The 14,750-nt window shown below is 41.7% G+C and overlaps 1 protein-coding gene across 1 annotated transcript in view; it reads left to right on the top strand.

Moving 5' to 3' along the window:
* LOC126157785 (ATP-binding cassette sub-family C member 4-like) overlaps positions 1-14,750 on the top strand; it is a 241,759-nt gene that overhangs the window by 156,070 nt on the left and 70,939 nt on the right. The window contains exon 13 of the mRNA XM_049916399.1: positions 6,660-6,810. Within this exon, the coding sequence (XP_049772356.1) occupies positions 6,660-6,810 (151 nt within the window). The remainder of the gene's footprint in view (positions 1-6,659; positions 6,811-14,750) is intronic.

Raw genomic sequence — 14,750 nt, 5'->3', positions numbered from 1 at the left:
GGAGATGAAGTGGATATGATTGGCTGTGAAGAATATGGTAATGGTTTTCAGGTAACGAGTGCATCTACTTTTGTTTCTAGAAGTGGACAGATAACGTATAACACAGTACCACCTGATGTGTGCAAGTAGCTTTCAAGGAATGTAATTCGTGAAACTGTGCGTTTTCCACGTCACGTTTGACCACAATTACAGATAAGGGCAGACTGTTTCAGACTTTTTATCACAAATCGCATGCAGAGTGTAATAGTAATGTATACCAACAATCATGCAAAAGATAACAAAATTCTGAGCCCAACTCTTCCTACAAAACCTGGAAAGTATGGGCTAAAAGTGCGGGCAGCTGTAGATTGTGAGACCAGTTATGTCACAAATGCACAAATGTATACAGGTAAATCTGCTGAAGGAAGGGAAATAAATCAAGGGAAACGAGTGATACATGATTTAGCTGATCACCTCAAGGGACCTGGTAGGAACATTACCACTGATAACGTTTATACAAGTTTTGATTTGGGACGAGAACTTCTTGCTAATAAATTGACACTTGTGGGAACTCTTCAGGCCAACCGAAAAGAAATACCAAAAGAAATGTTGCCATCAAAACAGACGCGTCCACTATCGGGCACTTTTGGATATGCACAGAATACTGTTTTAGCTTCGTGTGTTCCTACACAAAATAAATCAATCATTTTGTTGTGTACTCTATTACAAAATTTTATCTTAGTGAGCATGAGCAGAAAAAAAGACTCAAATAATAATGATCTACAACTCAACAAAGTCAGGAATAGATACGATTGATAAGATGCCTAGACATTATTCAGTGAAATGTGGAACAAGAAGGTGGTCATTTGTTGTATTTTTTATATACTAGATTTAGCTTTTCTCAATGCTTACGCTCTATATTGTAAATTTTTACTTGATATGAGAAGTAAAAATGCAAAAAGAGAATTCCTCTCAAAACTATGAAAAGAACTATCGAAACCTCATATTGAACGACGAATCCTGTCTCCCCAGTGCAGAACACAAAGCATTCGTTCAGCAATAATATCTTCAGGGTGCAAGGATCTTCTAAAGGGAAAACAACACGATAACCAGGAATTCCAAACCTGAAAAGAAAATGGAGTGATTCCTGTCAAAGGACAAGAAAGTGAATCAACAGTATGATGGGTGTCACAAGTTCGCCTGGAAAGAACACTATAAGTAGGCTGTTTATGTGTCTATATGTTGGCAGTGCTTTGTAGCGCCCTGCGTTAATAACTCTGACAGCGATGTCCGCACTCTGTAAGAGACTCTGTGGCTGGTCGGACTAGCAGCTGGAGGTGAACCGCCAGCAGTGGTGGAAGTAGGGAGTGATGGAGATTAGAGGTTTGAAGTGTTAGCGCGAGCGGACGATCTGTACGTGTGTCCTTCATGGAAATGTAATTTGTCGACGATTATATAATTTTTGGAACTGGATGTTACGGTCGATAATATAAGTTTTGAAGTGGTTGTCACATTATTAAGGTAAATACAATGTTTGCTCTGCAACAAAATCTTTCCTTTGCTAACCATATGCCTATTAGTAATTAGAGCCTTTATTAGTTAGAATGTTTTATTTAGGTGGCAGTATTGGGGCTTGCGGCATTTCTGTAGTTCGTGTAATGAAGATTCTTTGTGAGGTAAGTGACTTATTGTTAGGATTTCTTCTTATTCAGGGCCATTCTTTTGTATTAATTATTTGAAGTCAGGTTATTATAAAGCAGTCAGATCGCGTTACGGTTGAATATTGTGGGTAATTAATGAATAGGAAAAGTTTGAGTTCTGTTTGTCAGGGCAGATTCTGTAGGTCAGATATGAAATGATAAAGACAAACGAAGAGACAGTGCGTTCAGTTTAACTCAGCAGTGTAAGCAGGTTTACTTGCATTCAATTTCACTCAGCAGTTTAAGAACATTGACCAAGCATTCGACAGTTTAGGTAAAATCATATTTAGAAGTTTCACTTTCTCTGTCATTTCAGTTTAACTAAAAATTTAATTAAGAAGTTTCAACAGGCTAGGATAAGTGTGTTGTGTAATGATAGTCCGTCATATGACACGGAGAGCGAGTAGGAGGAGTGTATTTCTAATAAAATTCCATTTAAATGATATTACAAATAATATTAATAAATTACAGTATGGTTACGTAGTGTGTGGGTTACGAATATTTTGTGATAAAATAATTTTTGGAACTAACTAAACTAATCTAAATATGTTTTCAAATTTCAAACAAATGTAGTAAATAATTAGTACTTATATGTAACTTAATTATATTAAGAAATAATGGAGTTGAAATATCAACATCATGCATATGTTTCTCAATAAATTAAAATTAATTTTATGGACAAGTTTAAAATTTTATAGCTATAAAGTTGCTTGAATCATTTTGGCTCACAAGTATCACTAACAATATCCATGTTAAAAACTACAAAAACCATATAAATCGAGGTATGGCATTACTACCAAATGAAGTGGTTTTCCCACACAAATACCTCGACATTGAATACAGGTGGTAATCGCAGGAGTGTGTACTAATAGAACGACAATGCTGTTACACGTCACTGATGGTGTACGTTCGTAATAAAATCACTGACTTTAGAAAGTGATTCAGCTAAGGAACATGGCATGCAGACAGGCATTTGCAACCCTCACATGTCACCACTAGATATTTCTCCAGTATTTGTGACGATTTCTGTTTCAATGCCGCTTCAAGGGTTCTGCGATGTATCCACTGGGTTATAGACGATGATTGATTGAGAATGATTGTGTTGATTGAGGTTGAAGAAATGAACAATGGCTTTTCAGATCTCTAGTATTACTCTTTCTGGTGAAAATGCTGTCTGCGATATGGGATCAAGTCTTTCCATTCAATCACTTCCACGCATTGGATCCTAGTGAGGTCTTTTAATGATTACAGCCACTACTGAATCACATTCATGGCACTCTCATACCTTGAAACGAATCACCTTTTTCGAAAATATCTGTTAAAATTCCAACAGGGTTTTATATAGTCCCTATGCATTTTGTAACTTGTCCTCAAACTCTGCCCCGCCAACCATGCAGCTTTGCTCATGTGATGGTCCCAATTTATGTCGAAACTGAGCGGAAGTGAGAGAGAGCTACCTCTACCACATTCTGCAACCTGTGTAGAGTGAGCTGAGCTAATGCTGTAGGACCTTGTTTTCACCACTCAATGGAAATAGGAACATGTTGTTGTAGTTCCGCCAACGATGTAGATGTGTAAAGTCAGCGCCAAACGAAGCCTTCTCCTGCAATGTGAGGAAATATAAAAGACTTTACAAACAGTTACAGTGGTGTTTGTTATTGGGAAAATTAGGAGGAGTCAATATCGTACAGGTACTGCAGTCCAAAGTAGATTCGTGCTGCTCTGGGTCCAGTCACATCTGTCATGCAAATATTCTATCATCGTTCAAAAATGGTTCAAATGGCTCTGAACACTATGGGACTCAACTTCTGAGGTCATTAGCCCCCTAGAACTTAGAACTAGTTAAACCTAACTAACCTAAGGACATCACACACATCCATGCCCGAGGCAAGATTCGAACCTGCGACCGTAGCGGTCTCGCGGTTCCAGACTGCAGCGCCTAGAACTGCACGGCCACTTCGGCCGGCTCTATCATCGTTATTCTGTACCATCCAACAGAGAAAAATTGCGAACTATAAAAGCTCCGCTAACTTCATCCAATAGATTCTCACAGCATCTCTCTCTTCTGATATATCGAAAACAATTACCATCTGCATGCTGGCATCGAGCATATTAGGTGATCCTATTAAATATACAGATATTGATCCATTGGAGCAGGCAGCCAGTGATCGACGTTGCTTGCACAAAGCAATGTAAAGTTTCAGTGCCTGTACTGTATGAGGACCATCTCCCACAGATTATCAGTCGCAATAGAGGATCCCTGTTTGATTCATAGGCTCTCACAGAAAACTAGACATTGCACAGTGTAAATGATATTGTTTCTGCTGGTCTGATAACACAGGAACATACACACACACACACACACACACACACACACACACACACACACACACACTAACACTTAGTGATTGAAAGACAGTCACAACGTAAGGAAACTGTAAGATTTTTGGGGCATTGAGGATCGTTTCGAAACTGCTGTCTGAAGTATGAGCCTGCAGTCGCTTTAGGTGGAAGGCTTCCTGTTTCGCAAGCAGCCGACTTTTGAAAAAGCCATCTGAATCATTTTCCGGAATTTTGTTGGGCTTGTAGGTGCGACGGGGAGGGGCGTGTCTACTGGGGTTGGTCTTCAGACGCGGATGCGCTCTGACTGTGGGGACGAAGTGTGGGGGCTTTTTCGCTATATTTTAGACGAACAAATTGCACTATTCCTTTATCTCTTATTGTTTAGTTGGCTATACACGCTTTTGTGTTGGCATAGGAGCGTCGCTTTAAGGCGGTCGGATGGTGGAAGGCCAGCGGTCACAGACGGCTGCCAGAAAACAGCAAAGGGCGGAAAGTCTTGTGGGGATAGCGGCGAGCATGTGCCACGAGCCATTCGGTGGTGCAGCTGGCATTTTGAAAAACACTGTGTGCTCCTCATAGGTGAATTGTGGGAGGGAGGCGGTGAAGGGGGGGGGGGAGGGGCAGGCGTGACAAACGGGGTATATGTACATTGAGGAGAGTGCAAGTTCAACTATCGCCCCCTTTACCCTCTTTTAGGAGAACGATTTTTCCCAGTACATGTGCTGCATTATGACCCATTGATTACAAGTGCTGGTTTTTTCACTCCAATTTCGAAGTGTAATTAAAATTGTGACGCATCTTTTTCCGTCAGTTACAGTATCGTGTATTGGCTTCAATTACCTGGGCGGCAGGATGGTTTGTGAGTAGGCGTCTGCAGTGAACTCTGACGTCAAAGAATGATAGATACTGTGTGCTCACAGGTAATATACTTTTTAAACTCCTCTCTGTCCAATACCAGCATCAACGTCAGCTAAACATATCTCCCAGCCTTTTTTCATGACAGCTTATAGGTGAAGGGTCGAGTTTGAGTGTAGCTGTCACTTGTTTCACGTGGTATTGCGAATTTTTTTCCAGCAGGATAACACCAGCTGTATAGCATCGTCAGTTTTTGAGTTTATTGCGATTTTATGCGTACTTGTGTAGCGCTATGCGTATAGTTGTGTAATTAGGCCAGATCTTTAAGATAAATTACGTAATTAGAACCTATCTGTACTTCATCTTCCTGACCAAAATAAATATCTTACACTAACCTAACCTTCCTCTCCTGCTTCTCGACAGTTTCCATGTGTTGGGGAGTGCACTTGGGCTTTCCATCCAGCAAAGGCGCACCTTCAGGCAGTGAAGTCTTGGCGACTGTCTTCTGTGAATCTGAATAGGTTTTTCCGTTTGATGTGCTGCTTCAAATTGCAACGAACTCTGCGGTATAGTGTGCTTTTTCAGGAAATTAAGGAAACGACTTCAGTGTGTTTGTCTCTAGAAAAATACAAACGAGCTTCTCTTTCTCCAAGACAACGCAATGCCTCACACAAGTCTGCGCACATTAGAGGAGCTCAGAAAACTAACACAAGTCTTCGAACCAGAAAGGAGCTCAGAAAACTTCTTTGGACTGTTCTTCCTCATCCACTGTACAGCTCAGGTCTCGCACCCTTCAGACTTCCATCTATTTGGGCCAATAAATGATGCAGTCCAGTGGAAGCGGTACGTCGATGTTGGGGAAATTATTACTGCAGCAAGACGTTGGGTCCGACGGCGACCAGTGAAGTGGTAACATGAGGGCATAGAGGAAGAGGAGATTAATGTTTAACACACTGTCGGCAGCCATGTCACTGGGGATGGAGCACACACTCGGGTGAGGGTAGGGTGGAGAATGAAAGGAACCCTTCCCGCTTTGTATTACGCGATTTAGGCAAATCACGTAACACCTAAATCAGGATGGCAAGACACGGGTTTGACCCATCGTCCTCTCAAATGTGAGTCCTGTGTGCTGACCTCTGCGCCACCGTGCTCGGTACGCGGCATGGAGTCCCTCCGAGTAGTGTTGCCCAAGGCCGCCGCATTGAAGAGAGATTAGGTAGAAAAATAGGGTTTTGTAGCCAAAGAGTGGGGTATTATATAGTGTACTGTAATCTTGAATGAAACCAACCTGCTTTCAAAAAAGAAAAGCAAATGTGTTGCATTATTTATTGAACGCCCGTCGCAATTCTGCTCTAACGAAAATCAACATTGTTGGAAAATATAATTCCCTTGTAACTGCACAAGTTTTCATCTGCTGTTATGAATGCGGATATTAATATCAACGAATTTTTAATATTAGAAATAAATATCTTGCTGTTGACTACCAAGCGCGTAGTTCGCTATCTAGCTATAAAGTTTTCGATTTGCGAAAGTGTCACCTAATATATCCTCCGAATGTTGAGTTTCATTAGACTACTATAATGAAAAATGAACGCACAGATTTTTGTTAGAAAGCGGATAATTTAAGTAAATTTTGGCCTTGTTCCTAAGCAAAAATTGTAGTATTGGCTACATGCAAACGTCTTATGACAAATGAGATGCAATGATTTTCCACCTTGTACGCTAATTGAGAAATTCCACTCTATATAACCAAAGAAGTGTAAAATTATTTTGCTGTTGCAGATTTACCTGGTGCTCTGTGGAATTATAGCCATGGTACTCGTTGTAAATTACGTTCTAGTCGTACCGATGGCCCTTATTGGAGCACTGTTCGTGTATGTGTCTAGACTTTTCATGACGACAGCGACAAGCATCAAGAGACTTGAGGGTATCCGTAAGTACATCTCCAGCAAGTGTATGAGAAAAACTTTTACCAACATTTTGCGAAAATTCCTTAACCAAAATAAGAAAAGAAGTATGAAAAATTTTCGTTTTTGAGTTTTCAATGGAATAAATTTTTTGAAAAGATTCAAGTCATAAAACCCTAACAAACGTTGCAAATATTCTCTGTTTGCTTCTATACGTGTATGCACTAGCTCGATCACCAAAACTAAACAAAAGTTTTGTTCTTTGGGGCCTAAAATGCAAAATGTCTTCTAATGACTTGTTTATTATCAATATGAGCAAGCTACACTGCTCGTCATATGGTTTTTATTTTATAAACCACTCACGATGAGCTCGGGACAGCCTGAATGACAATGGATTAGAGATAGTACATGTTTACATAGGTATTGCTGTAAGTGATATGCAGAAATATTTACTTTTATAGGTTTGGTTCTAATTATGTTTTTGTCTGGAACATTTTTGTTTTACTTGAGATATTTATGTTATATTTATATTTTTTGTGATAATTTTGTTACTGTCCATGATTTGTGATGTTTTCTTGTTGTTCATCTCTGTTGTGTACTCTTCATGTTGTTATCGCTGTTACTATTGATATGTATTACTTAGCGTCTCTGATTTATTACCTCACAATTTTTTACTTCATAATACAAATAAAGTTTCGTATGTACTTTTTGTGCTTTAGGTTGTTTTGTTTTTCAAGGAAATAGAGATATATTCAACTGCATAAAGCAACCCCACAAATTTACTGAATGAACAAACTACATAAAGCACATAAAATACACTCCTGGAAATGGAAAAAAGAACACATTGACACCGGTGTGTCAGACCCACCATACTTGCTCCGGACACTGCGAGAGGGCTGTACAAGCAATGATCACACGCACGGCACAGCGGACACACCAGGAACCGCGGTGTTGGCCGTCGAATGGCGCTAGCTGCGCAGCATTTGTGCACCGCCGCCGTCAGTGTCAGCCAGTTTGCCGTGGCATACGGAGCTCCATCGCAGTCTTTAACACTGGTAGCATGCCGCGACAGCGTGGACGTTAACCGTATGTGCAGTTGACGGACTTTGAGCGAGGGCGTATAGTGGGCATGCGGGAGGCCGGGTGGACGTACCGCCGAATTGCTCAACACGTGGGGCGTGAGGTCTCCACAGTACATCGATGTTGTCGACAGTGGTCGGCGGAAGGTGCACGTGCTCGTCGACCTGGGACTGGACCGCAGCGACGCACGGATGCACGCCAAGACCGTAGGATCCTACGCAGTGCCGTAGGGGACCGCACCGCCACTTCCCAGCAAATTAGGGACACTGTTGCTCCTGGGGTATCGGCGAGGACCATTCGCAACCGTCTCCATGAAGCTGGGCTACGGTCCCGCACACCGTTAGGCCGTCTTCCGCTCACGCCCCAACATCGTGCAGCCCGCCTCCAGTGGTGTCGCGACAGGCGTGAATGGAGGGACGAATGGAGACGTGTCGTCTTCAGCGATGAGAGTCGCTTCTGCCTTGGTGCCAGTGATGGTCGTATGCGTGTTTGGCGCCGTGCAGATGAGCGCCACAATCAGGACTGCATACGACCGAGGCACACAGGGCCAACACCCGGCATCATGGTGTGGGGAGCGATCTCCTACACTGGCCGTACACCACTGGTGATCGTCGAGGGGACACTGAATAGTGCACGGTACATCCAAACCGTCATCGAACCCATCGTTCTACCATTCCTAGACCGGCAAGGGAACTTGCTGTTCCAACAGGACAATGCACGTCCGCATGTATCCCGTGCCACCCAACGTGCTCTAGAAGGTGTAAGTCAACTACCCTGGCCAGCAAGATCTCCGGATCTGTCCCCCATTGAGCATGTTTGGGACTGGATGAAGCGTCGTCTCACGCGGTCTGCACGTCCAGCACGAACGCTGGTCCAACTGAGGCGCCAGGTGGAAATGGCATGGCAAGCCGTTCCACAGGACTACATCCAGCATCTCTACGATCGTCTCCATGGGAGAATAGCAGCCTGCATTGCTGCGAAAGGTGGATATACACTGTACTAGTGCCGACATTGTGCATGCTCTGTTGCCTGTGTCTATGTGCCTGTGGTTCTGTCAGTGTGATCATGTGATGTATCTGACCCCAGGAATGTGTCAATAAAGTTCCCCTTCCTGGGACAATGAATTCACGGTGTTCTTATTTCAATTTCCAGGAGTGTACGTAGAAACTTTATTCACATTATAAAACAAGATACTGGGTAAAGTAATACGTCAGAGGCATTTAATAATGCATATCCGTATTTACAGGGATAACGCCTTGAAGAGCATACAACAAATACATAACACCAAGAACACATCACAAATCATAGACAACAACAAAGTTATTATGAAAGAATAAAAATATAAGACAAAAATATCAAGCAAAACTAAAACAAATTCCAGGAAAAACATGATTAGAACGAAACTTATAAAAATAAAAAACAACCGAATTTCCACATATCACTTACTTATAATGGTAACTATGTAAATATGTAATATCGCTGATCCACTGTCATACAAACCATCAAGAGAAAAACAACACAATAAAAACCGACTAAGTCAGATATACGCCTCCAGGATACATCTAAGGAGAAATTAATAATTCTAAAAAAAACAGGACATGGCAGTAACGATATTACCTGAAAGGTAAAAACACCAAACAAATCTATTATAACGTTTCTGATCATAGTTACAGACCATTACATTAAGACCAACAACTACTTATGTAGTTACAGAGCACCTGATGATGGCAGTATGCCGAAACAGAGTCATTGTGAGTGATGTATAAAATAAAAACCATTTGAAGAGCAGTGTAGCTGGATGATATACATAATAATAATGAACAATAATAGGATGATTCGACCATCTTCTGCTTGGGCACGCGTTTTCATACACTAATGCACTATCCTGGCATCACAGTTTGCAGGGCACTGCATGTAAATAATATCACGTAGTTTACGAATTAAATAACCTGCCATGTTTAAATGGGACACTTTTAATGAGCAAACCTAACTCTAACGAATATTAAATATAAATATTTTTCCAGAGCAACAAATTACCATTCATGATACAGTAGGTGTATCAGCAGCTTTAGTGCTATAGGTAATATCATTCGATTATATAATGAAACTTACTTTAATTAGTGTGTACAAACTACAGGTATTGGATTTTACCTCGAGAAATGTTGTACGAGAACTCTCACTATTAATTAAAAAAAGAGGGATTTCCAAATATTTATTTGGGTTTGAAGAGAGCCCTCCCAAAATTAATAATTATATTTTTATAAATAAATATATTTCTGAGAAACCAAGTATATTGAGACCGTAGTATAAAATGTTTTTATTTATTTTTTCATCATAGACTACACAGCCTGACAATAACAGTGATGCACCAAAAGGGGGGAGGGGGAGGAAGCTAAATGAAACTTCAGGGGCTCAGAGAAAGTGTGATGTTATTTCAGTGATTTCAAAATCGGGTCAAATGTAAAAAGAATTTCACAGTATGAGCCAACTTATGAGTATGACGTTGCATTCCTTCTGGCCCAGATGAGTGCACTGATTCCATTTGGAATGGTGCCAGTAAGCCATTGTATCCTCTCCTGAGATAAGTTGTCCCCCAACTGTTGTAACAGGCCCTTGATATACTGGATTCTGGCTCCTGAGCTGGTCTTATACATGTTCTATTACGAACTGCTCTGAGGATCTCGCTGGCCACAGGAGTAGGGTGTCAGTGAGAGTATAACACCACATAAGAACTTTATCTCAAGGTCACATCCGGTGTCAGCTTACACTGCCAATCAATTGGGCTTGTTAATAAGAACCCCCACTCCCAACCCTCCCACACATGGTGAACCAACCCTATGCCCGTGCATATTGGGCAATTATGCAACTAATAAATTGCGGGAAAATAATGCCGGCAAGTGTAGAGGCCACCCATCATGACATGTGTTCCCCTTGCCTCTGGGTCAATTGTGGGTATTGGGAAAGAAACTTCTCCCCTCCCATTCTCTCTGAAGGCTAATAAGAATCAAGCTCCCACCTCCCTCTTTTATAACTAGAGCAATTTCGTGAGCCTCATCATTCGAGGTCTGTGCACCACAGTGAGAGGATCATCAAATGCAGAGTTGTTTTACTTAAAAAATGGCACTAGATATTACCGTAATTTACGAGGTAAGACACTTTTACAGTACACTGTGTGACTGTGACGTGGCTTAATTACCACAATTCAAGCACATCAAGGCATATCATGCAAAATAGCGGTTAATATTAACATAATTTATGAGGTAAGACATTTTTTCACTAGCACAGCTGTGTTACTATAATGACCTCACGGCATATTACACAAAATAATGGTGAATACTAACATAATTCATGAAGCAAGACACTTTGACTGTACATTATGTGACTGAGGTGATACTGAATTACTATAAATTAATGATGTCATGACATTTTCTATAAGCACTCCATCATATAATCACCTCCCAGTGCTGTTTACAACAAATTGACCAATACTCTCCATATACCTACAGTTCCATTCTAACATCTATGCAAATACGTTAGTTTAAACGTTTAACAATTACTGCTGCAGATTATTTTAATAAAATACAGCAATATCCTGCATTAAAAAAATTCCACAAAGGATTGTTTAACAACAAATACACTCCTGCTATCTACCATCTGCAAGCACACCAATGGATGACTGCATCTCTCCATTGCTATTTACAATTCATTTTTCAAGAAGATACAATCATAAATACAAGACGGAGCAATTATCACAAAGCAATATTTAAACAAATTACGTGGAAGTCCCTTCTAAACAGTGTGATATTCTAACAAATACAATGATATCTTATGTTAAACAGCTAGCACACTGCAACAAATAAACTCCTGTTACGAGGAATTTGAGCCACGATTATTTTAGTGTTAAGAACGACAACGTCACTGTAAGATTGCCTGAGATGAATGAGACACAATAGAATTACAAAAAAATGCCACGTGAAGGCGCAGCTAACATCACCACAAAGTCTACCACTGCCACTCTGCGCAAGGAAGCTCGATACCTTTGTGCCTGACATACAAGTATCATAACAGCTTCCAGTTGGGGAACCGCAGCTTGTAGGAGGCATCACAGTGGCAAGGCGTAACTTCTTCCCAAAGAAGATGAACATCCCGTCCACACCCTGGTCGATCTCTTTTGCACACACACCGGTAGTCACCAAGCATTCCAAACACTGTAGATAAGACTGTGGAGGTCACGCGCCCTAGCGCCACCAGCTGAGCGAGAGAGATTCCTTCACTGGCTATTAAGTGTAGTCCTACTCACGAAAGATAGCAATCAGTATATCGTTGCTGGCAGAACCGCAGAGTTAAAGCGCCATCACTGGAGAGTGTTAGCCCATATTCTTCAGTGGTGGCACTTTATCCCTGTGAGTCTTCCAGCTATGACCTCCCGAATGCTATCTTTCATGTGTGGGACGATGATAAATAGCCGGCAAAGTCATTTCACTTGCTCAGCTGGTTGCAGCGACTCCGGAGCTTATAACTTCCGGTCTTGTCTCCAGAATGTGAAATGCTTGGTCGTTATTGATAGGTCCACAGAGAGTAGGGAGGACATGGAAGGCTAGTCCCTCACGGCAGGAAGACTTCAGCGAGTTTTACATCTTGCTTTTGTATTGCCTGCAAGAAGCTGAGGTTCGCCAAAAAAAAATGTTCAAATGTGTGTGAAATCTTATGGGACTTAACTGCTAAGGTCATCAGTCCCTAAGCGTACACTCTACTTAACCTAAATTATCCTAAGGACAAACACACACACCCATGCCCGAGGGAGAACTCGAACCTCCGCCGGGACCAGCCGCACAGTCCATAACTGCAGCTCCTCAGACCGCTTGGCTAATCCCGCGCGGCGAGGTTCGCCATATGGAAACTGTTATGATACACTACAGGAATATACACCTCAGGCAGCTGCCCCAGGCAGTGGTAGGCTCTTGAGGTTGTGCTTCCTGCAGAGTTGCACGGATGCGTGTTACGTGCATTTCCAACTTGCATTTTTTGTAATCCTATAGTGTCGCACCCCTCTAAAGTAACGTAGCAGTAATGCCATTGTTTTTAACATGATAATATTACTGGATCAAGTTCATTGTAGGGAGAGTTGATTTGCTGCAGTGTGCTAACTGTTTAACATACAATGTCAGTGATTATTTAAAACATCGCACTGTGCTAACTGCATAATAAGTATAGTGAAGTAAATTGTTTAGATATTACACTCTGGCAAATCTCAGTTTCATATTTATGTTTGTGTTTTCTTGAATAGTGGGAGAAACCGACATAATTGTAATGAATTGTATACAAAAATGGAGGAATGTGATCAGACATTATTGTGCTCGCAGAAGATATGTAGCAAGCGTGTTTTATTTGTTAAATAATGCATTGCAGTGAGAGTGGAAGAGTCACTCTGTCACTATTCTCCATATTCAAGGTTACAACTTAATGTTGATTTTTCACCCAAGACATAGTGTTTGTGAGATGACATAAACTTATTAGCATGAGCAGGTATTGATGGAAACATGTTCATTGCTAATGCATGTGGCGTCTTTATGGTGGCTCTCTTTCAAATAGTATTTTTCTGGAGTTGAGAACAAGCAGGCAGTTTGATCACTTAACAGGAAATCTTGCAGTGGAAGTTTGGGGCTTAAACGCCAAGTGCAACTATTAGGGAAAGGAACATATCGAAAGACTTACTGGAGACAGAATACTGGCCCAAGAATTTCTTCCACGGTTTGCAGGCGATGAATCTGGTCAACGAGGGGGACCAAAGATCTCTTTGGACCTAACTGTTAGGTGCCTGTTGCCACATCAGAGGCCAGAGGCGCGAGTCAATCCTAGGTCGTCCAGCCAATGCACTACAACAACGTCGTAAATGTCTTTTGTGAATAGGAATGGCGCCCATAAAAATTCGCGAGGTTCAATGTTCACTGTGGACAGGATGCTATTAGGAGAGCCATCAGGTGGTGGTGTCCTACGGCTTGTAGAGTTTTCTGGGAAGGCTCAGGCCTTCAAAACAATTTCAGAAGGAACGCCACATTTATGGTGGCTTTGAAATGATCTATATTTGGACACAAAAGCACTTCTCTTGGTTTAGCTGAGACTTACTGCTCGGATGTGCAGTAATGTTCAGGCTGACCAGATAATGATCTCAATGATAAACTGTGTTGTTCACTTCAGAGCTTTATAAAAAAAACTAAACTGCACTCGAACAGGCCATGAAGGCCCAGTGGTTCCTACCAGCCACCGTGTCATCCTCAGCCCACAGGCGTCACTGGGCGTGGATATGGAGGGGCATGAAGTCAGCACATCATTCTTCCAAAGTAATATGCTGCCTAAAGTGTCTGTGGGAAAAGAACAAGTTGGAAGCTCAAGGTTTCCTCCTCTATGTGTGGGAATCTATGCGTAGGAGATTGGCGGCTTCTCCTGAAAAGAGAAGAATGTTGTTAACTCTGATTAGGATTGGCTGATGAATAGAGCAGACTAGTTAGAGGGGAGACATGGAAGTCGTGGAGTCTTGTGATTGGTATGAAACCTCTGTGGGACAGTTGTGGGAGTGCTTTTATGGGGTTTACAAAGGTTTCATGGAAAGTGCGGAAAGGAGATACTTGGTCTTCTGATTGAGACTCCAGGCTGAAGTGTTTCTTCTGATTATGACTCTAGTCTGGAGAGGGTATTGGTCTTGCCGTTTCTTAGGAGTGGGGTGAACTTGAGACACTTCTTCTGAGCGTGACTTCACACTAGCACTTGTCTTGGTTGGAGAGCCTGTGGTGCGGGTTTAGCTGTACCCACAGTTTAAATCTCAATCATCTCAGACAACTCGTCGTGCTGGGGGCAACCTTATTTGCGACCCGTCTGTCACTTTGAC

The sequence above is a fragment of the Schistocerca cancellata genome, chromosome 2, assembly GCF_023864275.1.
Source record: "Schistocerca cancellata isolate TAMUIC-IGC-003103 chromosome 2, iqSchCanc2.1, whole genome shotgun sequence".
Lineage (NCBI taxonomy): Eukaryota > Metazoa > Arthropoda > Insecta > Orthoptera > Acrididae > Schistocerca > Schistocerca cancellata.
Note: the sequence above shows the minus strand (reverse complement) of the source record. Positions and strands in the feature narration are given on the sequence as shown.